Genomic DNA, 25,521 nt, shown 5'->3' on the forward strand with positions numbered 1-25,521 from the left:
GGTTCTATTGAAATGTCATCATTCCATTAAGCCTGGCTCACACTGTGCAATTTTTACACGATTGTATAAAAGTCGGGGTGGCATGTCAGCTCACACTGTACGACTGAATCGTTTACGACGCCCGGCCAGACTATGCGATTTTATGTGCTCACACTGTACGACCCGATTGTCGTGAAGTGAAACTGGACGGAGCGTTGACAGTTGTTAATAAAGTTTCATTTGAAAACTCCAACGGACTGCGGTTGGTGAAAGAGAAGGCAGTGAAAGTTGTTCTAGGATATAGGAAAGTAGATACAATCGTAGATATATACGGATACAAGTTTCAGAAAAGTGCTGCACTGATGATCTGTACCGAAAACGGAAAAAAAACACGCCGGGTTGCGTCCTGCCGCTGGTCTCCATGACTACAGTCCTCCCTTGTCTCTCGTTACTATATTGTAGTCACACACAACTTCTGTCTGTAAGGATAAATTGTTTAGCTGCATGTAATTAAATTGTTTTTTTTAACTAAGTTTCCGTCTATGTTAATATGTTGTACTAGTTACCATAGTAATCAAGGAACAGATCATAAAACACATCGCCATGTAAAGATAAGAATGATCAGAGTGGCTCAGGAAAAGGACAAATAAATGTATCAGCTGTTCGCTCTCATGCTTAGTCGTTTCACCTCCCCACACACCACTCTCTCTCTCTCTTTGATAAGTGTGCTTAATGCTGATATGAAATTCTCCCCACATCTTCCACCAGAGCCCAAAGGCATCGGGCAACAGGACACAGTGTCACTACCACAGCAGAAAAACCGCTAAGCAGATTTACTCGCACGCTTGGTGAGAGAAGGGGGGGGGGGAGAAAAAAAAACGATGACATTTTTCCCACACCGACCGCAGGAGAAACATCTCTTTTTCTTTTTTTCTTTTTTTTACCCTTACTGCATAAACGGTTTATAAATGTAAAATCATGTTTCCCTCTCTGGCAGTAGCCCAAGGAACTAACACCTTTGAATACGGAGCAGCAGGGCCTGAAGGGCAGCGAGGGGAGAGGGATGAAAATATCAGAGACAGAGGTTACAGTCTGCTGAGGTTCAACCTGCTTTCTCTACTGTGGCTTTAAAATAACAAGGATGAATGCAACTGTCACTCCTTTTTTACTATCAACCAGTTGTGCTCGGCATAAAGGTCAGCTACTCAGTTCATCTTAACAATTCCTTAGAGTTAAAAAAAATAAAATAAAATGGTTGTTGTCCTCTTTAATGATATTAAAGTTTTTTTTTTTTAAAGATTTATTTTTGGGTTTTAAAAGATGTATTTTGGTTTTTTTTATCCCTTTATTTTTAAAGATAGGACAGTTGATAGAGCTGCAATCAGGGAGAGACAGCAGGGAATGACATGCTGCTGTGGCTCAGTTGGTAGAGTCGGCTTTCAATCAACTGGAAGGTTGGGGGTTTGATCCCCAGCTCCTGCGGCCACATGTCCGATGTGTCCTTGGGCAAGACACTTAACCCCAAATTGCTCCCGCTGCTCTGTTGGCTGCATATGAATGGGGTAAGTTACTTCTGATGGTCACTTTACATAGCAGCCTCTACCATCAGGGTGTGAATGTGTAGGTGTGACCTGCGGTGTAAAAGCACTTGTGTAGTGAGCAGACTAGAAAAGCGCAATACATTTACCAAGTCCAAAGGAGCCACAGGTCGAATTCGAACCCGGGACTCACGCTTGGAGGAATGGGCCATGATATTACTAACCACACTGACCACTGTGCCTGCAACATACTGGTTGACAAACTCCTACTGAACAATCCTCATGTCAGTCTCTCATGCAGAAACTTATAAAATGTTCTTTAAAAGTTTCTATACTTTGAAGCCATGTCACATGGTTGTAGACTGTGTCTGTCAGACGTTCTTAGCCGTTGTTGTTGCCTGAGGTTCTGCTCTTTGCTCATAGTTTTTCTACATTATGAGAATGGATTGCCGTGTGTTTAGCAGTGGCAGTCCATCAGGCAGAGGAGGGGAAAAAAAAGAGACAAAAATGGCTTTCTTTGCTTTCATCATTCATTCACCGCATAACATTTTAATTAAAATTTAATCAAACTTCAGCCCTCTGCCTTTTTTCTTTTTTTTTTGCATTGCACATGAAATAAAGATAATAATGTTCTTCAATTAAAAAGTGTAACTGAGTTATCTTTTATTAAACAGGCTTTTACATCAATACTTTTACCTTAACTTCAATTCAATTTCAGCAAAGTGTCAGGGCTCATTAGCTGCGTATCTCAATACTGTGCATGGCTGCAGCTACAGTCGTCCCAGTGCATATTAGAAACACTTTAATTTACCTGCAGTGTTCACTGTGTTCTTGTCTTTACAGTGTTCCACAAAATATAGTGATTGAATAGTGTCAGTGATTAGGAACCTGACGCCTGTCTTCGTTAACTTTAGTGGATAATCAGGTTTAAGTGGAATATCAGCGTTTGGATTTCACAGAAGGGCTGATGTTTCTCATTATCTCGGGGGAGCTGGCGAGCAGTACGTGATCTGCCATCACGTTATTAGCTTCGGTGTGTAAAGAGAGGGAAATCGATGCGGATTTGATTGCCAGGGTTAATAACAAACGCTTCTGCTAATAAAACCGCCTTCTGCGAGATCTTTTCTGCTGAGGGTTGAAAAAGTTTATCTGCTAGAATGAGTCTTCTCTTCCCACTGTATCTGTCTCCCCTCAAGGGTAAACTGTGGATAGATTGTCCCGAGGATACATTGGTAGGACAGACACGCTTTGTTGTGGGCCTTTTTCTTTTTTTTTCTTCCTTTTTTCTGCCGGGCCAGGTGTTGTATTCAGATTCCCCTTGAAAGCTGTCCTCTGTTATGCCCTGAGCTTTTTTTTTTTTTTTTATGAATTCATTTTTGATGAAATGATCTCTGGTGCCAAAGCATATAAAGTGCAGCTGGGAGGTGGCGGTCTAACGGGAACTGGAATGTGCTGCGGAGGCTGGATAGTTATAGTCTGCCTTCTATGTCTCGTCAGAAGGGACATTTAGAAAAGGGTGGTGTTGAAGTACCCGAAATTAGTCTTCGTCTCAAGACCGGTCTCTAGACCGGTCTCTAGACCACGTTTTGAAGGTCAGTGTCTGGTCTCGGAAGGGAAAACATTTTTACTCAGTCATGTCTCGGTCTCAGATTGGGGCGGGCTCAAGATTTTAAATCAAGACCGGTCAAGACCACCACTGATCAGCAATTCTTCCACCATTACTGTGATTAGAAGGAAAACGCCTCTTTCTAAAAGAACGACTTCAATGAATTTGTTATTTGATTTTTATCCCCCGATTACGGCCCCAACCTTCCCCCCCGTGTTACGGTCTAAGTGAGTGAAACTTCCGCTGCACACAAGTTGATAATTTTTCTGTGATATTTATGGTCTTTGTCTTTGTCTTGACGCTGTCTCGATCCCTAAATGTCTTGGTCTTTTCTCGGTCTCTGAGCACTCTGGTCTCGGGTAAGTCTTGGTCATACCTCTTCTGTTAATGTGGTCTTGACTACAACACAAGAAAAGGGTACCGCAACAAATGTAGTACAACACTTGTATTAACAGTATAAACACAATAACAATGACTAAAGTTACATTTAAGAAAAATTGATATAATTCACAATGGATTGTGGGATTGGTAGTTCCTTGACACCTGAAGAAAATTGTGTCTTGCACCTTTGCGTTTTTCTCTGTTTTTCAATGCTGTTTACGTGCTGAATCAAATGTACTATAGTCCCTAGTATTTGGGGAGCTGGTTGTCATGGTTTCAGGCTGCAATCTCTTGATAAAAGGATTTTGTGAATTGGCAATGAAGGATTTGAATGGGGAATTTGACTTCCGGGAACCAGAGCCGCGGAAATATGAGTGTGAAAAGGATTTGAATTTTCTAGAGAGGCGAGCATTATTTACATCATGACTTGTCACACACTAGCTGAAGCCAGGAAGTGTTTTGTAGAGTAGAGATCACTCATGTCCAGTCTCTAAGGAGGGCTAAATTAACCTCCACACCACATTCAACCTGGAGGGAGCAGAGCTGATAACGATGACGGGATCTAGACTGCCTTGGTCCTTTGGGAGGAGCGCAGTGGAGAAATGTGAGTGTTTTGGGACACACATAAACACTGCTGACATCGTGCTATGAAGGGATTGTGCCGGGAGGGTGGCATGGAGGTGAGAAAGCACATTGTCAGATACTATCACTCTTCCCAATGGGAGCAACGTCAAGCCCCTCAGCACCTGCCGGAGTGCTGACTATGACACTCATCCATGATGCTATGACTAAAGTGCCGGCCAGACGGCCCTATCTGAACACCAATCCTCTGCCTGGCTCGTCTCGACGGTTGCGCTGAAATGAAGCTGTCATCCGCTCTGCGGCTCTTTCACTGTGTCACTCTGCAGGAAGAGATTGATGCTCTTCCTCCTTTCGCTTCGTTCAGCGTGGCTCCTGCAGTGGGATTAGCTGATTTGAAGCGTTGATGAAGTTCAGACAGCTCCAACTGGGCAAGGCGATACATCTTCATTATGCCGCAAAGTGCTGCTCAAACATTATCATTAGTCTTCAAACCGCTGGATGGATAACTGCAGTCCAAAAGCTGGACTGCCACATACTGTATATATATAGAGGATTGTCATCTTTAAGAGCAGGCTGTGTCCCCATGTGTCAGGCCTCTTTCTATCTGCTCTCATTCTGCCATATGCTTGTGAGACGGACATAGGCGTAATTTATGGGGGGGGATGGGTGGGTTGCAACCCACCCAATAATCCAAACCAGCCACCACAACCCACCCAATATGATATCATAATTATTGATAATGAATTTTAAGTATTATAAACACAACAATGTGGTAGATTTTCTCAATTTAGCAGTCAAAAATAGTGACGTTTGTCTGCGCCCCCTCCCACTCTGAGATTTGGTTTTGCCCACCTCAGACCTGTGCGTCCCTCCCTCCTCGCTCTTTATAAGTCTCTCCCCGTGTATGTATGAAGCCAGCATGACAGAAAAAGAAAGCCCAACCAACAGTTTTAAGTTGTTGTTTGGGCAAAATAATAAAAATATCTTCCCAACAGGAGGTACGCTACTGCTAGGGCTCCAATGCCACCACTCACGAGTCAAATAATGTTAACTGAACAAAAGTTAGTCCTACTTTCTGCTGTGCTGTGTCAGTTAGCCAGTTAGCCAGATTCACTATTCAGCTAACAGGCGACTTTGTCATCACTGAGCCCAGGAGAGCTCTGTGCGGTCACTTGATCAGCCAAAGATCGTCTATATACATGAAGATGATTGTTCTGTGAAATAATGATAAGGATATCATGTGGATGTTGCTTTTTGGACTTTTTGTATTTAAATTGTGCCTTGTAAGAGCATACCATTCCTACATGCTCATCTGAAACGTCAGAAAATGACAACGTTTTGCTGCAATGTAAAGTTCAGTCAAGTATACAATCCTGTTTGATTGTAAGGTGTGTTGTTGTCTTATAGTTGTATGTTGCTTTGAATTTTATGGTTAAAACTTTTGATTGTTGTGAATGTGATTTATGTTATATTTTCACGATGCTTGTGATCTGTCTCTCTACCTGAGCGGCTCATGCAGCCTGTGTGTGTTTATGTTTATTTACTTGAGCAAATAAATGAAGTTTATGTCAAAATATTATATATATATATATATATATATATATATATATATATATATATATATATAAAAAGACGGATGATGACGTTTTACATTATGTCCTTTAATAAAGTAATTATGAGATTTAGCACAAACCAGAGCAGCATGTTCAACTCCACCCGTCATAAGGAATGTTGGAAGTGTTGTGACAGCAAAAGAGTAATTTCATTGAATGTGCTCGTACTTTTGGTGAAACAGAAAACTGAGTGGCTCAATTTAAAACTCATGCTCGAGCACGTGAGCATAGTTCACTTTCAAGGCACCGAGAATTGCAGGGCACTGAGTACCAAGTGGAATATGCAGCACTTGCAATGCATCCAACATGGCTCCAGTTTTTTTTTTTTTGTTTTGCCGTCCTGACCTGGACGGTTATTTAGTGAATTAAGTCCCTGGCAGAGTGCTTCAGCTCTGGCTTGGGTTCCCAGCTAAATTTTATAAAAGAACATGTGAATCATAATGCTCCCACAAATAAGTTTCAGCTTGCTGTTCGATGCTGGCGAGGACGCTCCTATTGGTTGTTGACAATGGTCACGTCATTGTACAACACAATTTGCATAAAACAAGACTTAAAGGCTTTATATGCGATTTTTTGATCCAGCAGATGTCGCCCTTGAGCACCAGCATGAAACCAAAACAACTCGCGCTGCATTGTTGTGTTAGCATGCTAATGCTAGCGATCTTTATTATGCTGGTATCTTCACACTGCATGTAAATTTACCTGAAATGAGCGTGATCTAGAAACACAGTTAAGCAGTGAGTACAGTATGTTATTCTTCTTTTCTCTAGTCCCTCAATTAAACAACTTTTATACACGAGGGGAGGAGTCAGCCGGCCGTCCTGGCGATGTAAACAAACTGAAGATAGGACTCTGAAAACTCTGAAAACATCACAGACAGTGGGACTCGGGTGTTACACCCATTGTAGACAGTCATGACTCACAGAGTTATTTTCAGAGGAGATACTTGATTTATATTACATTTATGTATGAAAAATTGAATGAAGCCTTTAAGACCTGTGATGACATGATTAAACAAAAAGTTCAGATTAAGTTTTATGACCACCTTAAGCCTGGCTCACACTGTGCGATTTTTCCCCCGATTGTATAAAAGTCGAGGTAGCATGTCAGCTCGCACTGTACGACTGAATCGTTTAAGACGCCCAACCAGACCATGCGATTTATGTGCTCACTCTGTACTGTGAGCCAGGCTTTACACACACAACGGTCAAGAACATGGGAGCGCTCCAACTCTAGCAAAACTTTCAGGATTTTATTTCAACTTTGGTAATTTGTCATCGACTTTGAAATCGCTTGAGATGTCGTTTGATATAAGGCCAGCATAGGACCAAGACTAAATTCCAAAACAGCTGCCAAAATGAAGTGAAGGGAAACAAAGTAATAAGACATTATTCAGAAAGTACTTGACACTTGTTAGGGAGAACGACGTCGCCTTTAGTGTGGGTTGGAAATGTTAAGTGTGGGAGCATTATGATTCCACACACACTTTACCTAGGTAAAGGAACAAACAAGTCTGTATAAGCACCTTAGTAATTGGGTAGCATTCAATATCCTGCAGCAGCATGGGGGTACTGTGACAAAATACTAATAAGCTTTCCAAAGTGCGAGTCTGACTGAGTTTCTAGTTACTAACTTGGCGTGTGTTGGTCTCCTAGGAGGCAAAGAACAAATAAGTAGGTTTTTTTTTTTTCTGTTTGTTTTTTTTCCATTTGGAGTGTTTGAAATTCAGGTGTTTTCCACCTCAGATACCTGGTTGGTTTAAAGGTAAATGGCCAGGGATGTTTTGTTTTCGTTGTGTATACAAGACTAAAGAACAGAATTATTTACGCACACAGAAATATTGGAGACAAGTTGCAATCAGCTAAGTAAATTTAGCCCTGAGAGAATATTGGCAAACAGGTTTATGATCACAAGGTTGGTGGATTGGATTTTGTTTGCTGGCTGGGAATACATGAGTGGGGAAAGAGAACCACAAGTGGCATTTTTTCTTGGCTGCTGGGGCATGCATGTGGGAAATGTATCTGCAGAGGGACAACATTTTATGGTAAATGCAACTCAGAAAATTAGATTATTAACAGCAAAAAAAAGTTTTTTTTGTTTTTTCTGGTAGCAGTCCAAACCACTCCATTTCTGTGGGATCTGACTTTAATTTAAGGACAGTGCAGAGGAGTTAAGGGGTCAGAGGTTTCATAAATTAGAAGACAGAAATCAGCAAGTGTTCAACCGACTTGTAATACTTTGTGACTTCTTGACTCTCTTTGCACCAAAGCAAAAGCCGATTAGTTCCTGCTGAAGATATTCTCTTAATAACAGCAGAAGTAAAGAGTCATATATAACTTGCCCAGCTCGAGATTTAACAAACTTTGCTTTGAAGTTCCAATTGAAATCATCAATAACCTTTTTGGGTGTTGAAATGAATTGTTCAATCGATACATCGATGCAGACATGGACGATCGATGCATCGATGCAGGGAGAGGACATATTGAACACAATGAAGTGATGTCTAAAGCTCTTTCCAATTTATACAAAAGGAGTTCATGTTTCTATGACTGCTTGTCTTCGTTCATCAAAAAGTAGCCATGTGCAGTAATATAGAAAACTGAGACCAGTGAAAATGCACAGCTCTACTTATCCTTGCTATTCTTCCAAATAGGATCCCACCAAACTTGTTTACGTTTTAAAAAGGTGTTTGAAGACCTCTCTTTGGCTCATATTTAAGTGCAATGTCAGATGAATCTCAGATGCTAAATAACTCTGGTGAAAGAAGCGGTAAGCATTAAACGACTTCCAGACAACACTACAGCGCCCTCTATTGACCAGTCGCCACCTCTGAGAATATTGCTGAAAAAGAGTAAAAGGAGAAAAGGAGTAAAGATGGCTGCCTAAATGTATAAGAAGAGGCTCTGAACTGTTCTGTTCGCATAATCCCACATCCTTGGTTTGTACAATGTGAGGCATCAGGCACAATCTATACAAACTGTGGCAACATCACTGTCAAAACTTTGACAGAGTTCTGTATTTGTAAGCAAGGCTTCTGATCTCCAGCTGCTCCACTGAAGCCACTCATTAGCTCCGCAATGACATTACAGTTGTTAGGGTTTTACTGAACAAATTTTGACAGTTTTTCAATTGTCATAAGAAATGTCAGATTGTGTTCTTACTTCAATCTGCAGCAGGGCCTCCTCCCTTTGACGGAGCTCCTCCACATCCTCCTCACTGATCTCTGACAGGAAAGCCTCCACACCTCCCTCTGAGCTTAGCGCTTCTTCAAACAGCGGCCCCTCGTCAATCTGCTCGGTGAGCGGGGTCTGAGGACTCTGTAGGTGCAAACACACACACACACACACAAATCAATCGTTAAGGTTAGATGAGATAATCAAGAAAGAAATTCATTAGCAGTAAAGGAACTTTCTGACAGTGAGTGGTTACTCCTTTGTACGATGTCCAGCTACATTGATGTTCCGTCATTTCATTGAGTAGCAGAAAAAAAATCCCCCCTGACTGGATTTTAGTTCCTTCTATTATACAGTTTGGACTGCTGCTGTCCAACCTCTGTCATCTCATCATCAAATAACTACAGTACAGCAGTTTTGAAGCATGAGATACGATATGGTTAAGATGTAAGACATAGCTCAGTAAGCTAACTTTGATCACAACCATTGCGTTATTGCCCCAGAAAAACAGTTGAATAACTTGTCATTGATAAATCAATCGCTCCATCATTGTCCTGGATTTGGTTTCCATGGTTGGAATGGAAGAGACTGATAGCAACTCTCTCTCTTGCTCTCTCTCTCTCTCCCTCAGTGGTCAGTCGACACTAAAAACTCTGAGGTGGCAGCACCAACCGCTCCCTGTGTGGAAAGACCTAAACAGCCTAGCAGCCATATGTGCAAAAACTTTAATGAGCAGGAGTAACACAAACATAACAGCAGGAGCAGATTTTGGAACGACAGTAATGAAAGTAAAGGCATCACTGTAGCAGTCCCTGTGGGGATAGGAGGAGAAACAATAGTGGCACAGTGATAGTAGTAAGCAGTAAACGCCTGAAGTTTAGATGCAATTGGAAATGGACCTTAATAGCAATTTTTGGTCTATATTTAAAATGACTTATGACAATCAAAGCCAGCCTGTATTCAAACCTTCACGTTGTCCAAGAAAGAATGTTTTCTTTTTCTTTACTTGGAGTCAGGAACAATGCATTATATTGCCATTCCATATGTTTGTGATGGACTCTCTTATCTTAGCATATCAGATCATCAAGGACAGCACAGCAGCTTTGCATCAGTGTGGGAGTCTAGGATAGATCTTCCATTTAAGGTAAAGACTCTAGATATGACTCAAGTAAAAGTGTTAAGAGCGTGCTTTACAGATTTAAACATTTCAGATACCTGTGTTAGGCTTATACATGTTGAAGAGAGAAAATGGACAACAATGTTTTGAGTTGTCGTCAACTAAAACTGAACTAAAACTAAAGAGGGTAAAAAAATTTGCATTTGTGTCCAAAGACTTAGACTAAATCTAAAAGAGCTGCCAACCTTAACACCAGTATACAGAATAGAGTAGGAGATGTTACCTGGGAAATGATTGTTATGTACCCAAATCCATCCATCCATCCATCCATCCGTCCGTCCATCATCCATCCGCCCACCCACCCATAAATCCATCCATCCATCTGTCTGTCCATCCGTCCGTCCGTCTGTTCTCCATCCACCCACCAACCCATCCATCCATCCATTCATCCATCCATCCATCCATTCATCTGTCCATCCATCCGTCACCCACCCACCCATCCATCCATCCATCCATCCATCCATCTATCCATCCATCCTTCCTTCCTTCCTTCCTTCCTTCCTTCCAATTGTTCAAACATATATATACAAATAAAGGCAGATGATGGCTGGTTGATTTGAGGTTTGCATAGTTCTCCTATATTGCCATTCAACTAGCTTTTCCCCCGTATTCATCCAAAGCCTGATCAAGGTTTAATATTCAATACTTTTCAGACAACCAAAATCAGTAGGTTTACTACACCAAACCTCTGGTCCCTGGCCTACAGATTCAGTCTATATTTGTTTACGACGGTTAGTGATAAATTCATCTGATAAGAAAGATTGTGCACTTGATTTCCCTTCCTTCCAGAATTAGAGTTTAATTTCAAACAAGAGTTTAATTAGAGTTTAATTTCAAACAAGCCTCTTAAATCTTTCACCAAAACCTCCAGGTCAACAGATCGATATTTCTAAAAGCCATTTTTCTTCTATGAAGGAAATCAATGTTGTTCAACAAGTTCCTTTCCTCAAATCCCTTTGAGGTAAGACGTAGTTGTGGTTACCAGAGCAACATTGATCATTGTATTTCAGTTCTATGCTTATTTTGGAAAAAATAGAACGATCAAACCAAATGGATTTTATTCACTAAATCAAAAATAACCTTATTAATTAAGTGGCCTGTCCACTTTGGTCCACCCTGTCACTTATATTTTAACAGAGACTGTTAGCTTAGTGCGGAGGGTTGAAGTTGGTGTCTCAGACTGAGGCTGTTAATCCATCAAATCCATGTACACTCTGCAGATGCACACACAGAACCAGCAAACGGATGCACAGGAAAGGGAGGAAGCGTAGTCACGAGAAATGCCTGGTTTACTTTTTTGCATTGCTAATATGTTCCAAGTTTGTGTGGCTGATTGCACAGCTAATTCCTGGTAGAAGGGCCCAGTGTGGGTCAGAGCACCGAGACCAACTTAAAGTGAGTCACAGCGCTCTGCGTACTGCCCATGATCTGACTCACCCCTCCTCAGCAAACTCTGCAACATCGTGCTCACTCCTCCACATATGTTCAAACTGGAATACATTAGAACATCACACTTATAGGAAACCTCTCAAGACAATCATTCTGGCACCTTATTGCAGAAGTTCACTCACTGCAAAAAAAAAAAGTTTGCTGCTGTCGATTCCAGTTGATGATGTGAATTTAAGGATGTGGGTGGAAAGCAGTCAATAGCATTTGCATTGATCTCCAAAGTGTTTGTCTTAATGCATATGTATGGCGTTCTAAACGTTCCAACGCCTCCCATCCATAGCTATATAACAAAGTGATAAAAGCTCCCACTTCATCTTGTGCAGAAAACACAGACTATCTATTCCTACTGCCAATGACTTAATTTTAGTATTTTTGTCCTGCCACAATGGAATCACTGCTAAGTCCACTTGCATCTATGCATTGAGAGAAATCAGGGCTATATAATGTTCCATCTCGCCACCGCCCCCATAGCCCTTTACCTCCAACACTGTCAGTATAAGAGTCCCAATAATATGCCTTCAGAGGGACATAAAACTCTGATATATCTGACTCTCCCCTTTGTAAGAGGTTTATTTAAAGTAGTTGTAAACCGTTCTCTATTAGTTCATTTTGCTGGTTTAAAATATGCTATCTTTAAATCGAAGGTGTGTTATTTGGATTCCAAATTTTTAACTGAAGGTATGAACATTAAAGCCATGTGCCAAAAAAAATCTAGGGTATTCAGGATTAACCTGTTAATCGCAATTTGATGAAGGTCCGATGTTAATACATTATTTTAAATCGAATTAATCAAGTGCTATTTTGTCACTTTGTCACAAGTAGAGTATACCTACTGCTGTAGTGATGGGACAAAATGACACCTGTGCAGTTTTAAATGGTCCCCCATAGTTAAGTTAACAAGCCAAAAGGAACATGCACCTTGTGTCAAAAAGAATTAAAATATCACCAAAGAACTTCCAGTTGAAGCTCCAATCTACGATCCATGCATACAGGTGCAGCTAATCGGACTGATACCAGTGAGCAACCCCATTAGCAAATCCAGCGGAGCACTTTGGAGTGTGCAAAATCACCACACACCTTTGGACGAAACTAAGGCCAATACATTTTCTACAGCGCTGGAAGCAACTGACTTCAGATCAGTCAACACTGTTGAAGGCTCAGGGAAAAGGGGCATCTTCAGACTGGCATAAAAGAAGCCAATGCAGAAGTGCAAAACTCTGCAGTTCATCAATGGTCCGCTTGAGGCTGGCTGATGAGATTCCTGCCGAAATAGATCACTGATGTCACTCAGGCTTCAACCATTAATATTAACACGTGTACAGGACCTGTATGTAATAGAAGCTGCTTGCACTCCTGAAAATTTCGACTGCCCCTGAAATTCTCCTAAATTGGTCCTTCACACTTACATCAAGTAAGCCACTCTGCCTGACTTTTCATAGAATCTGTGCATCCACTCCATTTAAGGACACACACTGACTTCTATTTGTTGCAGGATATTAACTCTGGTGCAGCAATCAACAAATCAACAAAACCAGATCAATATGTTTGAAATTATATTATCATGTTTAAGCAATCAAAAGTTAGTCTGTGTTTGGATTGACTTTCACTTTTTTTCAACCTAGTTTCAGATTCCAGCTTTCACACAGCTTCACTGTGAAAACAAACTCTTGACAGTAACCTCTTTAGATTCAGATTTTTCTTTTTTTTTTGTTCAATGACATTTCAGCAGTGCATATGAGTTATATATGATGGATGGACTCCGCTGGAACATAAGAGAGTGGAAGACACTAGACAGAGCTTCAAAGGAGCCCTTGTGAGGGGGCAATCAAGCAGAGAAAATGCCATCTCATCATCCTGCTCTTTTATGAATGACAGTGAAACAAAGGACGGCTTCTCATCCTCCGTATCAGCTCACCTTCCTCTTGTCTTTCTGTGCTGGAGGGAGCAGGGCCCTCGAGCGCTCTGCAATTTTCTGAAAGAGGAGCAAATGAAGAGAGCGGGTCAAGAGGAGTCTTTGTATTCCTTATTAAAAGAGGTCAGACTGTCTTTTTTTTCCATTTTGCATTCATATGCATCAGATATTTTCCACTTTCTCCCAAAGAATGAACACATTTAATTGCCATATTGATAAAAAAATAATGGAGATGGTGTGAATGTAGATACCTTCTGCAGATCTCCATAGCGCTGCACGGACTCGGAGAGTTCAGTCTTTAGTCTGGTCAGGCGCAGACGGTCTTGCTGTGCAACAAATCAAGATAAGCTTTAATTAGCTCAAATGTTGTCTAATCCACTGTTTATTCTAGAGAAGGCCGGTGAATGAGGGAGGAAAGGGGAGCATCAAATACCCGTGAAGAGCCACTGATTATATCAGAGAGCTGCTTGATGAGCTGGCTTGTGCTGGTGATGACTTTGTTGGTTTGCTGTTGCATGGAGTGTCTGGGGAGAGAAGATTGGAAGACAGACAGACGGAGAGTGAGAGAGAGAGAGAGAGAGAGAGAGATCATTTACTGAACTATGAAAACACTTAAAATTCAAAGACATTTGCCAATATGCAAATATATTCTTACAAGGGTTGAGCTGCTACACTGAAGCAATCTCTATTTATTACAAGATATCTTATTGTTTATATTTACACATAATACCTTAACCCCAAAGAACTCTGAATTGAAACGGTTTGCCAGTGTCTACATTAGATGTTTTGCTGATATTGACAAATGCTTCCTAACCCTAACACCTGTACAAACCAAGCTTAAAGATTAAGACAATAAATGATAAGGACTGAAATGTCATAATCTGTTCTCGTCTTTTTTTTTGTTAATTTTAGTGTTTAGAATTTTTTTCCGGTTTTATTTTGAATCATGCCTTGTGTTGTATATGTATCTAGTGCTTCCTGTTTTATTTTCTCATTTGTATCCTTGTGTTTTCCCTCCCTGTGTGCATTTCCCTACTTTATCTTGAGGGTTTCCGTCTTACTCCCTCCCTTTTTGATTGCCCTCACCACTTTCACCTGAGTCCTGTTTGTCACACCTGTGTCCAGTCACTCCTGGTCCATTAAGTATCTGTGTGCTTTCTCTTCCTTGTCGGTTCGTCATAACGCAAAACCTTCTCCTTGTCTTCTATATGGCAGAGATCACATTTGACTAAAGTAGAGTGACTGAGAATATTAGCAGCTGTCTGATACAGGTTAACACTGTCAAATCCACTCTGTTCCTCTCTGTTCCTTCATGATTTCTTTCCTCAGAATCTTCACTGGGGTGAAAGGCTGAAGGTGCGGCCATTTTCATAACTCTGCAGCACATTTGCTGGAAGTCCAGGTTTAGCCAGGTATTACATATCTACACTGTAAGGTCACCCCGGCCTTCCAATCTTCCCCCCTACAGCAGCATGCTTTCCCCAAAAGGCCAGCTCCCATCCTCCAGACTTGACACCACAGCGGCCTGCCACACCGAGATAGATAGCTACACAAACACAACCCATGCTGCTGCTAGTGCTGCTGCATACCCTTCTCGAATATTGATCTACGTAGCTGCTGGCAGGTGGGGCCACAACGACCACAGTGCGCAGAGGGATGGAAGTCACAGTAATTCTGTCTTTCTTTTTTTTGAAAAAAATCCAAGTGTCACAGTGAAGAAAAAAATACCTGAAAAAAACAGCAGCCGTCATATCGGTGCAGAGCAGGGTTAAAGACAAGCTGAAGAGTCAGGGAAGCAGGCCGAGTGGAAGTTAATTTGGCTACGAGAAATAAAGTTTTACTGTAAGGAAATAATTAAATTGGAACGTGGCCAGTTTCCGCAGCCAAAGTCACAACAGACAAGACACAGTGTCTTCAATGTGAAGAGGTTTTTACACTTATAATCTAATCAGGATTTAAAGCTTTGAATAGCCAGAATGCTGTTTTTCATTGCTGCTGTGAGATGATAGTAAATCTGTAAATGCCTGAGATCATTTCGTATGATAATATAAATAAATGATGTGCCAAATAATGGACTACTTAAAAGAAGTAAAGTGAATAATGGATGAGATTTCCCTTTAATTGGCTTGCTTGTCTTGGGGTATGAACTGTACATGCTGAAGTATTGATTTGCCAAATATGTTAATTTACTGCACATAAGCAAACCGCTAAAACACCGGCCTCGACCATCATTTGGGAACACACACACACACACACCCAAACACACACACACACACACTCACACTCACACTCACACTCACAGAAACGCATACAACAGACAAATTTAACAAGTGCTAAACCTCAGCCTGATGCGTCATCGTTTAGCTGCATCGCAACAGACGTGAAGGATTATTTTGAAATCTCAGCCAGCTAATGCTCCATCATGTTGCCCACCAAAAATGACACAGCGGAGCGCAGACTGTACGCCTGGCACTCTGCATTACGGATCTGGAGAAAATGCAGAGAATGAGCAAATTGCTTGTTAAAACATATGGAGAGTTTCAGTTGAGCAGCATCAAACATTCAGTAACAGGTGTGTTCATTTATACAGCTGCCCTCAACAATGACAGAAAACCTTGTCAAGTAGTGACTCGTTAAAATGTGAGAGGGGAAGCTGGCATACGTTGACTTTGACTCTCTGGAATAAGTTAAGCTCTTAAACTGTTTGGAAAGTATTAAGGGTGTAGGGATGATTTGCGTTCATAAAAAGTATGCATGATGGAGCCACCTAATGTCCCCTGTCGGTTTCAAAGTCCCCTCTCTGAAGACTTTAGTTTGGTATTTTTGCAGTTGAAGATACTTGGTCAAAAAAAGTGGATTTACTTCGTATACCTCTCGGCCCTCGTTGACGAGCCATAGCGGCAGAAACCTGTAAGTTATAGGCACCTCAATTCTAATCATGGACTGTAAATAATAATGGAAGAAGTCTGAGTGACGTCATCCACCTGTTTCTGCAGGGGGCTTTGTTTGTCACCATGCTGGAAATGCTGTCTCAGCCTAACTTTCAGTCAACCTAACGACAGGCTGAGAAACCGTTACATCGCTCCCACCTGTCGATCAAGCCAGCTACGCTCCTAACTATGGATAACACGTACCGTTAATAAAATCAAAATGGATGTGTTATAAAAATATCCACCCCCAGTTCAGTGTGTGCCCATGAGGGTGATAACTAATCAGACCTAATACCTAATAAAAGGCTGTAAACATTTTAATTTCTGCTGTTAAAATTTGCTTTTTTTGGCTTTGGTGTGCTACAGGTAAATGCAATAGTCAAATCCAGCTTCTTTCAACTTCGTACAATTTCAAAGTTAAAACCCATTCTCTCATTCAGTGACTTACAGACAGTTATCCATGCGTTCATTTCCTCTCGACTTGACTACTGCAATTCTTTATGTACTGGAATAAGCCAGTCGTCCCTGTCCCGTCTGCAGCTGGTCCAAAATGCTGCAGAAAGGCTGCTGACTGGACCCAAGAAGAGGGAGCACATCAGTCCTGTCTTAGCGTCCCTCCACTGGCTCCCAATACGATTCAGAATCGATTTTAAGATTGCTTTGTTTGTTTTTAAAGCCCTGAATGGCCTGGCCCCCCTATACATCGCTGACCTCCTCATCTAGGCCCCTGAGATCGTCAGCTATGGGCCCGCTGGCTGTCCCCTGCTCACAACTCAAGCTAAAAAGGAGATTGTGCTTTTTCAGTTAAAGCCCCAAAACTATGGAACAGCCTCCCTCTTCCCATCAGGTCTGCATCCTCTACTGACTCTTTTAAGTCCCTTCTAAAGACTTATTTTTATATTTCCTCTGGTCCTGAATAGACGGTTCTTTCAGATCCCAGTTATTGCTTTCATTATCTCTCCTATTTATTCTATCAGATTTTATTTTGTGTTTTTTGTATATGTTGTAATCCCCTGTAAACTGTTTCTTTGATGCATTGTACAGCACTTCGGTCAGCTGCTGCTGTTTTTAAAAGTGCTTTATAAATAAATGTGACTTGACTTGACTTGACTTCACGTAAGTCAACTGTAAAGCAATACTCAAAAAGCAACAATCTCTATTCAGCAAACTGACAGGACAAATGCAGGAACAGATCAGCTTGAAACAATGTAAGAAACCCGGAAATAAATCATCAGGTAATAAAGAAATGAACCAGGAGTGTCCTCTTTCCTATTCTCAAATGTCCACTGCAGTGCTCGTCCAAATGTCAACATTTTATTCTAGCAGAAGTCCGACAGTCAGTCAGACCTTTTCTTGCCAGAACCTGCATGCTTGGCACCCGACTGCATCGCCAGGCCATGCTGTGTGCACATTTTTGGCCCTGTAGAGCATCAGGATTAGCGACCCTCAAACTGAGCTGCTAACTCCCTGCTGGCTCCCAATCCACATGGATGCCTAAGAACTAATCCTCTACTGATACACCTATTTGAAACGTCTAGATTTTATTTCACACAATTCATCAGATTCGGATGGCAGCCATTTTCCTCTTTACGTTACCCTCAGGGTACTGAGCTCAATCGCCTGTATTGGATACTGCTGCTGTATCCCAGGTTATAAGTCCTACGAATGCAAGGTGGTTGACAATCGGTATTATTTCTGTATCCTGATTGATCAGAAACCATTCCAATGAACATTTGCATTGACTCATGTTGTGTCTTTGTATTTGATGGGCAGCAATTGTGATGCTAAAATATGCTTACAGGCAAATGATGTGATTTTTAAGCCAGACTGCAAAATTGATCATATATCATTCAGTTCACTTTAAGTCAGAGATTTAGTTTAAAACATGTGCATATCAAACACTGCTCATTGACCTGACTGGAAATCTTTTACCAAACACTCAACTTCCTACTGTCGATGGGATTCTTTTGACGGGTGGAAGTATCGGTGAGTTGAAGGGAATCCTTGAAAACTTGCAGTCTAAAAATATCACCTGAGCCGTGCTTCAGCGCTGATGAGCTCTGATAGATCATCTGTGAGTCACTGGAAGCCCCGCCCACCACCGACACACTGTTACCAAACAATCAGAGCTCGCCCACTACTGAGGACCCCTGAGAAGACCTCTGCGGTATCGCTGCATGGTGATACATCTGCTCGTCACACTCCCACCACAACAAGCTGTAGAGCCGGGGCGGCCAGAAACAGCATGCAAAAGATTGGAATTGCTCACACTGTGAATTTCAATCAGTCACCTCTGTTGTGTGTTTCTGGTGCCTGCTCGGTGTTTGGTATTCCTTTGAGGTCTGGTCGGCCCTGGTGAAGGAGAACTGAGGAGTCTGAGAGCAGCTGGCTGCAGGGGGAGGTGTAAAGGATGGAGGGGGAAGAGTGTCAGGAGGGACAAGGTGGTTGGGGGGAGTTCTGTCCTCTTGAGTGCAATCATAGTTTCAAGGCTTTAAAGGATAGAGCAGTGCTTACACTGGGCTCTGATAAGGATGAAACCACCAAACCAGAGCTCTTCATACTCGCTGCTGACCCCTCACTCGCACAGATGAAAATGCAGAACATTTGTGAAACTCAGCATGAATTTAGATCTATAATACACCTGCCGTTTTTATGACACTTTGTCGACAATGACCCACAAGTGATGTTAACACTTCATCCCACAAACCTCCATCAGTGTTTACAACTGTACTACTAGTGTGGGCTTACAATTACCGTATTTAATAATTGTGTACGGTGGCCTGGAGGTGGCACACCCAAAACGCTTTGCAAAAGAGAAAAACAAAACTGCATTCATGAAAAAGACGAATGCAAAGGACGTAAATCCCCTCTTCTTTCTCATTGTAAACCATTGCAATTTGCATAGATTTTTGAAGTTTTTGAAAAATGTTCAGATATTATTTAACAAACCCCCTCATGGGAGGGGTTTTTAAACTCTTCTGTACAGAGAAACAGAAGTACTGAAAAGAGTTATGTCCCAAAATACTATAAAACTTTTGCAATTAAGTTTTAAGCGAACATAATTAATTGCTTTCAATGTCAATAAAAAAATGTTACAGGCATATGTTTCAGGATCAAATTGCTAAGGAATCTGGGGCGCTGGTAGCCTAATGGTTATTTTGCACGCCCCGTTTACAGAGGCTTTGGTCCTCGTCGCAGCGGCCCTTTGCTGCATGCCATTCCCCACTCTTTTATTCCAACATTTCCTGTCTCTCTTCAACTGTCCTATCCAATAACGGCTAAAATGGCCCAAAAAAAATCTTTTAAAAAAATTACTGAGAAGTCAAAGAAAAAAGTCATAGTTGTCAAAGAATCATATCAATAAGTTAATGGTTACATTTATGAACCTATTAGGCTAAATCTTGTAAATTCATACATGATCACAAACTACCATTGCCTATATTTGTGGTTGTGCAAATGAATCATGCAGCTCATGCAAACCGCTTGGTCAAAATTGTACCTACCCGCTTTAACTGTATGTGGCTCTACAACGGTTAAAATATCTGACTATTTGATGAGAGTACCATAATACTAACAGTCAGACATGGAGCATTGGGTGCACCAATGGTTCCTTGTATACCATTAAGTGTATCAATGGCACAGCGGAGAAGGCCATCCCATCATAAGGACTAGTATCTCTTTCCTCTCACTTCTTTTGTTTATGTATTTATTTGGGCCTTTCACCTTTATCAGACAGGACAGCTGAAGAGAGACAAGAAATATTAAGAAAAGAGAATGAGGGATGACATGCAGCAAAGGGCCAAAGTTGGATTCAAACCCCTCGGCTGCTGCACGGGGACTATTAACTCTTTTACATGGGATGCATGTCATAACTGCTAGCCTGATGCTGCATCATATAAACAACTCCAAAGTGTGTTCACTGCAAGATAATCTGCACACATCCAAGTGTCACCTGTAGAAAATGAACAGATCCTCAATTCTACACTTCAAACATAGGCCACAGATATGGGAGCTGTGTTAATACTCTTAAGAATAATGCTGAACATTTAAATGGGATAAAATTAATAAAATCTAAATTTGTGCAGCAGACAGAATGACATCATATAGGATGATTTCTCTCAGCATCCCAACCATGACTTCCAAACCTATTCATTCATCGCCTAATAAATGTGTTATCTGTAATATTAACGATAGCAGGGCCTCCGCTGTGTGGTCGCTGCGTGCTTCTGATTGCGTTCTGCGGCCCATGCTCAGTGAACCTGTAACCCCATGGTAAGGCTCATTATATAAATTTGTCCCATCTTTGGGTGACTCATCCTGCGCACATGTGGCTCACCCATATGCTCAACATCTATCTATCTGGAAGGAGAAAGTGACTATGAAGGGTTCCAGCTTACAAGCCTTTTTTTTGGAGGGCTCTCTTTTTGCCCTTCCTGCCTAAGTCCTGACATTCAAGACGTTGCCTCCAGGCCAAGTCATCAGAAGCATCGAGCGCAGAGCACCTTATCGGACACACTGATCGTCTAACTGGACAGAAAAAAAATGGGTTCCATTTGATCACGGTGGAAAATGCTAAGGCTTACAAAAAGGCACAAGTTGTGCACGTCCTTTTCTGTCTTTGGTATTGTTGCTGTGTCAGTGGATCAGGAGATTTTGGAAACAGTTCGGGAACCTCTTCGTTCTGCCTTATAAAGATAACATTCAGAATGCCATTGACTGGTGAGCCATAGCGAGGGAGACTGGCTCTACTTTTGAAGAAATGTATAAAATAACTCACAGAGGATTATTGATTCCAATGTAGCACTGTGCTGTATATTCTCAATACAGTAGTAATGTGTGTCATGTGGAAAAATTGATGTGCTGTGTGTTTTTTGTTTTTTTGACGAGAATGAAATTCTTTCATTGATATATACATGGTTCAGGCAAAATACTGCAAGGCTGACGATACCCCGCCAGATGACATAACAGTCATGGCGCAGATTTAGTCATGCCTTGCTGATATCTGTAAATGGATGAAAGTTAAACCTTTGCAAAGACTGGGCTCATTGTCATCCCAGGCACTCCCTAAATACAACCAGAGTCAGACCAAGCTTGAACTAACTAACCAAAAATATATCCACAAAGTCCATCTGAACCTTGGTGTCATGACTGACAACCAGCTGAACATTTTGGGTCATGTCGATACGTTCTTCAAACATCAGGAATATCAGACCCTGCCCGATCTAGCATTAAAAACACATCCTGGAGAAGCTCTTGATATATCACATATTGACATATGCAAATCCTTACTGGCAGGTCTCCCTGCATGCACAATCAAACCTCTGCAGATTAACCAGAACCCAGCAGCATGACTGGTCTTCATCCTAACCAAAAGTCACTCCACTGTCCATCTCTTTCCACCTGCTCTCAGTTACCGCTACCATCTAATTCAAACCCTGTTGTTCCTTTATGCCTGAACACCCTGATCAAGGTCTACAATCCCTCCCAACCACCACACTCTGCCAGTAAAAAGATGCCTGGTCCCAAAACAGCATCTCAATCTCTAGAAAGACTCTTCTCCTCTGTAATCCCCCGGTGGTGGAATTAATGACCTCAATTCTATCTGCAGAGTATCTTTGCACCTTTAAGAGAAAGCTAAAGACCCAGCTCATTCACAAACACCTACACACTATTGATGTGGCTGATGATGATGGTGATGATTATGATGTGGAAGCTGCTGCTGTTTTTGTTGATGATCAAAAACATCTACTTCTGTACAACCTGTGCTTTGCCTCTGTGCGCTGCCTATCAGCAGCACCTGTGCTCGATCAGACTTAAAGCTGTTTGTTGGCTCTGAATTTGTTTCCTCTTTTCTATTTCCTTGCATGTGTTTCTTAGTCTTAGATGAAGGTTGCTTTGTAAAAAAAAGCATCTGCTGAATAAAAGTGTAACAACAATTGTATACTGTCTCCAAAGTACTCATGAAGTTGATCAACACCTCTATAAAACAGTGACGTATCTACGGATTAAAGCTTCATTTACCTGATATCTAATGATGTGAATCATTTTCATCCATAACTGTAAGCAGATGTTTAAAAATCTTACAAAATTGATAAATTCATTTGCATTTACACAAATGTAATAGCTAAGTAATTGTCTCATTTTCATCAACAAAATGCATTTGCACCCGTCATAATTATTTTTCATAAAACAATTTATGACATGGAAAGAAATATCTTACAATATCAGTAAATATTTTTCAGCACCATTCTCTATCCCACAGCCAGTTCTAGGCACTTAATTTAGTCAGAGTTTCTGTGAAAACAACCTCATCATAATTACACTTTTAAGATGACAATCTCCCGACCAAATGTTCTTAATGGTCAAGAGTGGATATCCCGCATTGATGCAAAAATCATCAAAAGTTTATCGCAAAATGAAATGCGCCCAACATCTTCATTAAAGGAGCAATATGTAACTCTGACACCTAGTGTTTAAAATGGGTACTTCAGTCTAAATGTAAAACATTTGAGAGAGCTGTCTCCTCCCTGCCGCCCCCTCCTCCTTGGAGACAATGTGCACACAGGTTGCCATGTCGTGGACACTGAAGCTTCAGTAAGCTATTTATGCTTTTAATCCAGCTCTGCATCAGTCTTACAGCCTTTCTGTGTTCTAACCTCGCTCCATTTTTTAAAAGCATCCCCAATATTTGTACTAGTTTTACCACTTTTCTGTTTGTGTGGCTTATTAAAAACATGCTGAGGCTTTTTAGGTCGGGTAGATTCAGTTATACCCTAACCAATTATCTTGCTGCTTCCAACCTTTTGGTTTGTAATTTGCCTGAAAAACCAAAGTGTATCCAAAACCAAGCCATGTGGGGATGCCTTAAAAACCACCTACCTTCTCTGATCAAAACAAGAACAAACCATTAAGGACCAGAATCTAAACTTAGTAGGAGGACATACTGACTGCTGCATTGTTGTCAGAGAAACAAGCACTTGATGTCTGATGATATAATGAGGTCATTTTCTGATTTAAATCAGTACATATTGGACCTTTAAGAATGAATTGAACACATAATGTATTCTAGGGAGAAACTCTTTTGATGTTATTGTGCATGTTTACGAGGAAATTCATCTTGTACCTTTAACAGCCCTCCTTTGAAAAACATAGCTCCAATGTGCCTGACTATATGTGATGATGCCCATGAACACAAACACACTTGACATTTTCTATTTACTTTTATAGGGATGTATTTCAGGAGCACATCTGAAGATGAAAGCAACAGAAAGTGAAGTTCAATTTAAAGATCAGCCTCACTGTAGAATGATATCCTCATGAAAACATTCACACACACACTCACACAGTTTAGAAATCCATCTGACATTTTAAACGTGCATCTCGTCCAGAACATACACCTACTGTTGGTCCACGTTCACATGGCTGTATGAGAGTGGTGCATTAACGTGGGTTTGAGAGGCAGAGTGATGCCTGCTTGTTGTGTAACAGTGGAGGAGGACGAGGTGGAGAGGTGCCTCCGCACAGTCATGTTCCGAGTCTTTAAAGGTGGCTGTGACATTCCACCTGTTTCCTTCCCAGCTGCGTTTATGATGAATGTTAATATCTCTACTTTCCAAAGAATAGCTTGATGTTGGTGTGCGATTACACAGTACAGTAATTACCAGTTCTGTGACTCGGGGGCCTCCAGTGTCACGGCGGTAAACGAGTGGAAATGGTCAATTAGGTTGCTGCAGCTGTGTGTGTTCACTTATGGAATCTCCTGCTTGTGCTGGTCCATATGGTTGCAGATATTTAAATATGGATGTGTTATGAATATTTCAACAGGTTATTTAAAGAAAATGACTAAATCAGTCTTTGTCGTTGCCCTCTAAAAGGAATCACATTAGCATTTTCTGAGCGTTACCCAACAGTGAGACAACATTTGACATTGTACAAAAGACTAGAGGCAAAATTTAGAGAACACAAATAGAATCAGAATGAGGTCTTCTACAAGTTTTGGTTTTACATTTAAGGAATTTGCACTTAGTGTCATAGTGTTTAGCCGTTACAAATAATGTGGTGAAAGGAGAGACAGAGGACCCTATCATACACCCAGCGTAGAACGGCTTGGCATGCATTGAGGTGTCTTTCCTGTTTACAGTTGTCCCTTAGCAACCACATTTTGTAAAAAGTAAGCAAACTTGCGCCAGAGTTAGCGCCCATTGTTGTGTTTTTAAATGAGGTGTGGTCAGGCAAACAGGTGGTGTGTTCTTCCAAAAAAAACACCCACACCATAGACCACCCAAAAATCGTCCTAGTCGAAATTCTATTAAGTAGTATATTCCTTGGTGTGTTCAAAACATGAGAATATATATATGAGGATATAACAATTTTCCACTCTGCCTGATACACACAGGGAAACACAGCAGGGTCAAACTGCTCGATGACATACATTTTTACATTTGCTAAAAATATACACATTTAAATTGAGTATTCAATGGGTCGTCTTTATAGTTCTTTCAACATTAGGCCAGTCTAGTGATGTCAGGTACATCAAGGGAACGCTCACCACTACTGTGTGTTCAGGGGCAAGGAGACAGAAAGATAAATTAATTGAGCTGGCTGGAGCCTGATCTTTTAAGGACCATAAAGCCTGATATTTGCCGTAAAAATAACACTAGAGTATACAAGCACACCTGCTTCTTTAAGGAAAAGAGACTGGGTTGATTAATGTTACACACCTATGTATAATCAAACCTCCTTGTGCTTCACATTGTGCCCAGATTGTGCGCTGCTTAGTGGCGAACAAAATGCAGTGGGACACATTCTTATACCCTTTGTGCCAATCGCTTAAGATCGGGCAGTTCTGACCATCAATTGGACCCAAATTAAACCAATGTCTAATCTTTAAGATCTCTGTATTTGTTTGGAAGAACTTTGTGATAAGGGCAAACTGCAGTTGTGTTTGTTTTCATTTTTAATGAAATGGTTTCTTTCTTTGGATCTAAGCTTGTTCTGTGCTTTATTGATATGAATGTGATCTTTGTTTGTTGAGCCACATATGGTCACCAATTATTATGAACACAGCAGTGACTGGAGAAAACAGTAATTTTGCGTCCAACAACACCCTCTGGCACACCAACCATTGCTGGGTGATGGATGTGAAACCAACGCCAAGTTTGTACACTGACATGTATGACCC

The 25,521-nt window shown here is 41.2% G+C and overlaps 1 protein-coding gene across 1 annotated transcript in view; it reads right to left on the minus strand.

Moving 5' to 3' along the window:
- tsnare1 (T-SNARE Domain Containing 1) overlaps positions 1-25,521 on the minus strand; it is a 156,278-nt gene that overhangs the window by 62,133 nt on the left and 68,624 nt on the right. Inside the window, exons 5-8 of the mRNA XM_020637027.2 lie at positions 13,844-13,934; positions 13,662-13,736; positions 13,414-13,470; positions 8,861-9,016 (exon numbers count right to left, since the gene is read on the minus strand). Coding sequence (XP_020492683.1) covers positions 8,861-9,016; positions 13,414-13,470; positions 13,662-13,736; positions 13,844-13,934 — 379 coding nt within the window. The remainder of the gene's footprint in view (positions 1-8,860; positions 9,017-13,413; positions 13,471-13,661; positions 13,737-13,843; positions 13,935-25,521) is intronic.

The sequence above is a fragment of the Labrus bergylta genome, chromosome 8, assembly GCF_963930695.1.
Source record: "Labrus bergylta chromosome 8, fLabBer1.1, whole genome shotgun sequence".
NCBI lineage: Eukaryota > Metazoa > Chordata > Actinopteri > Labriformes > Labridae > Labrus > Labrus bergylta.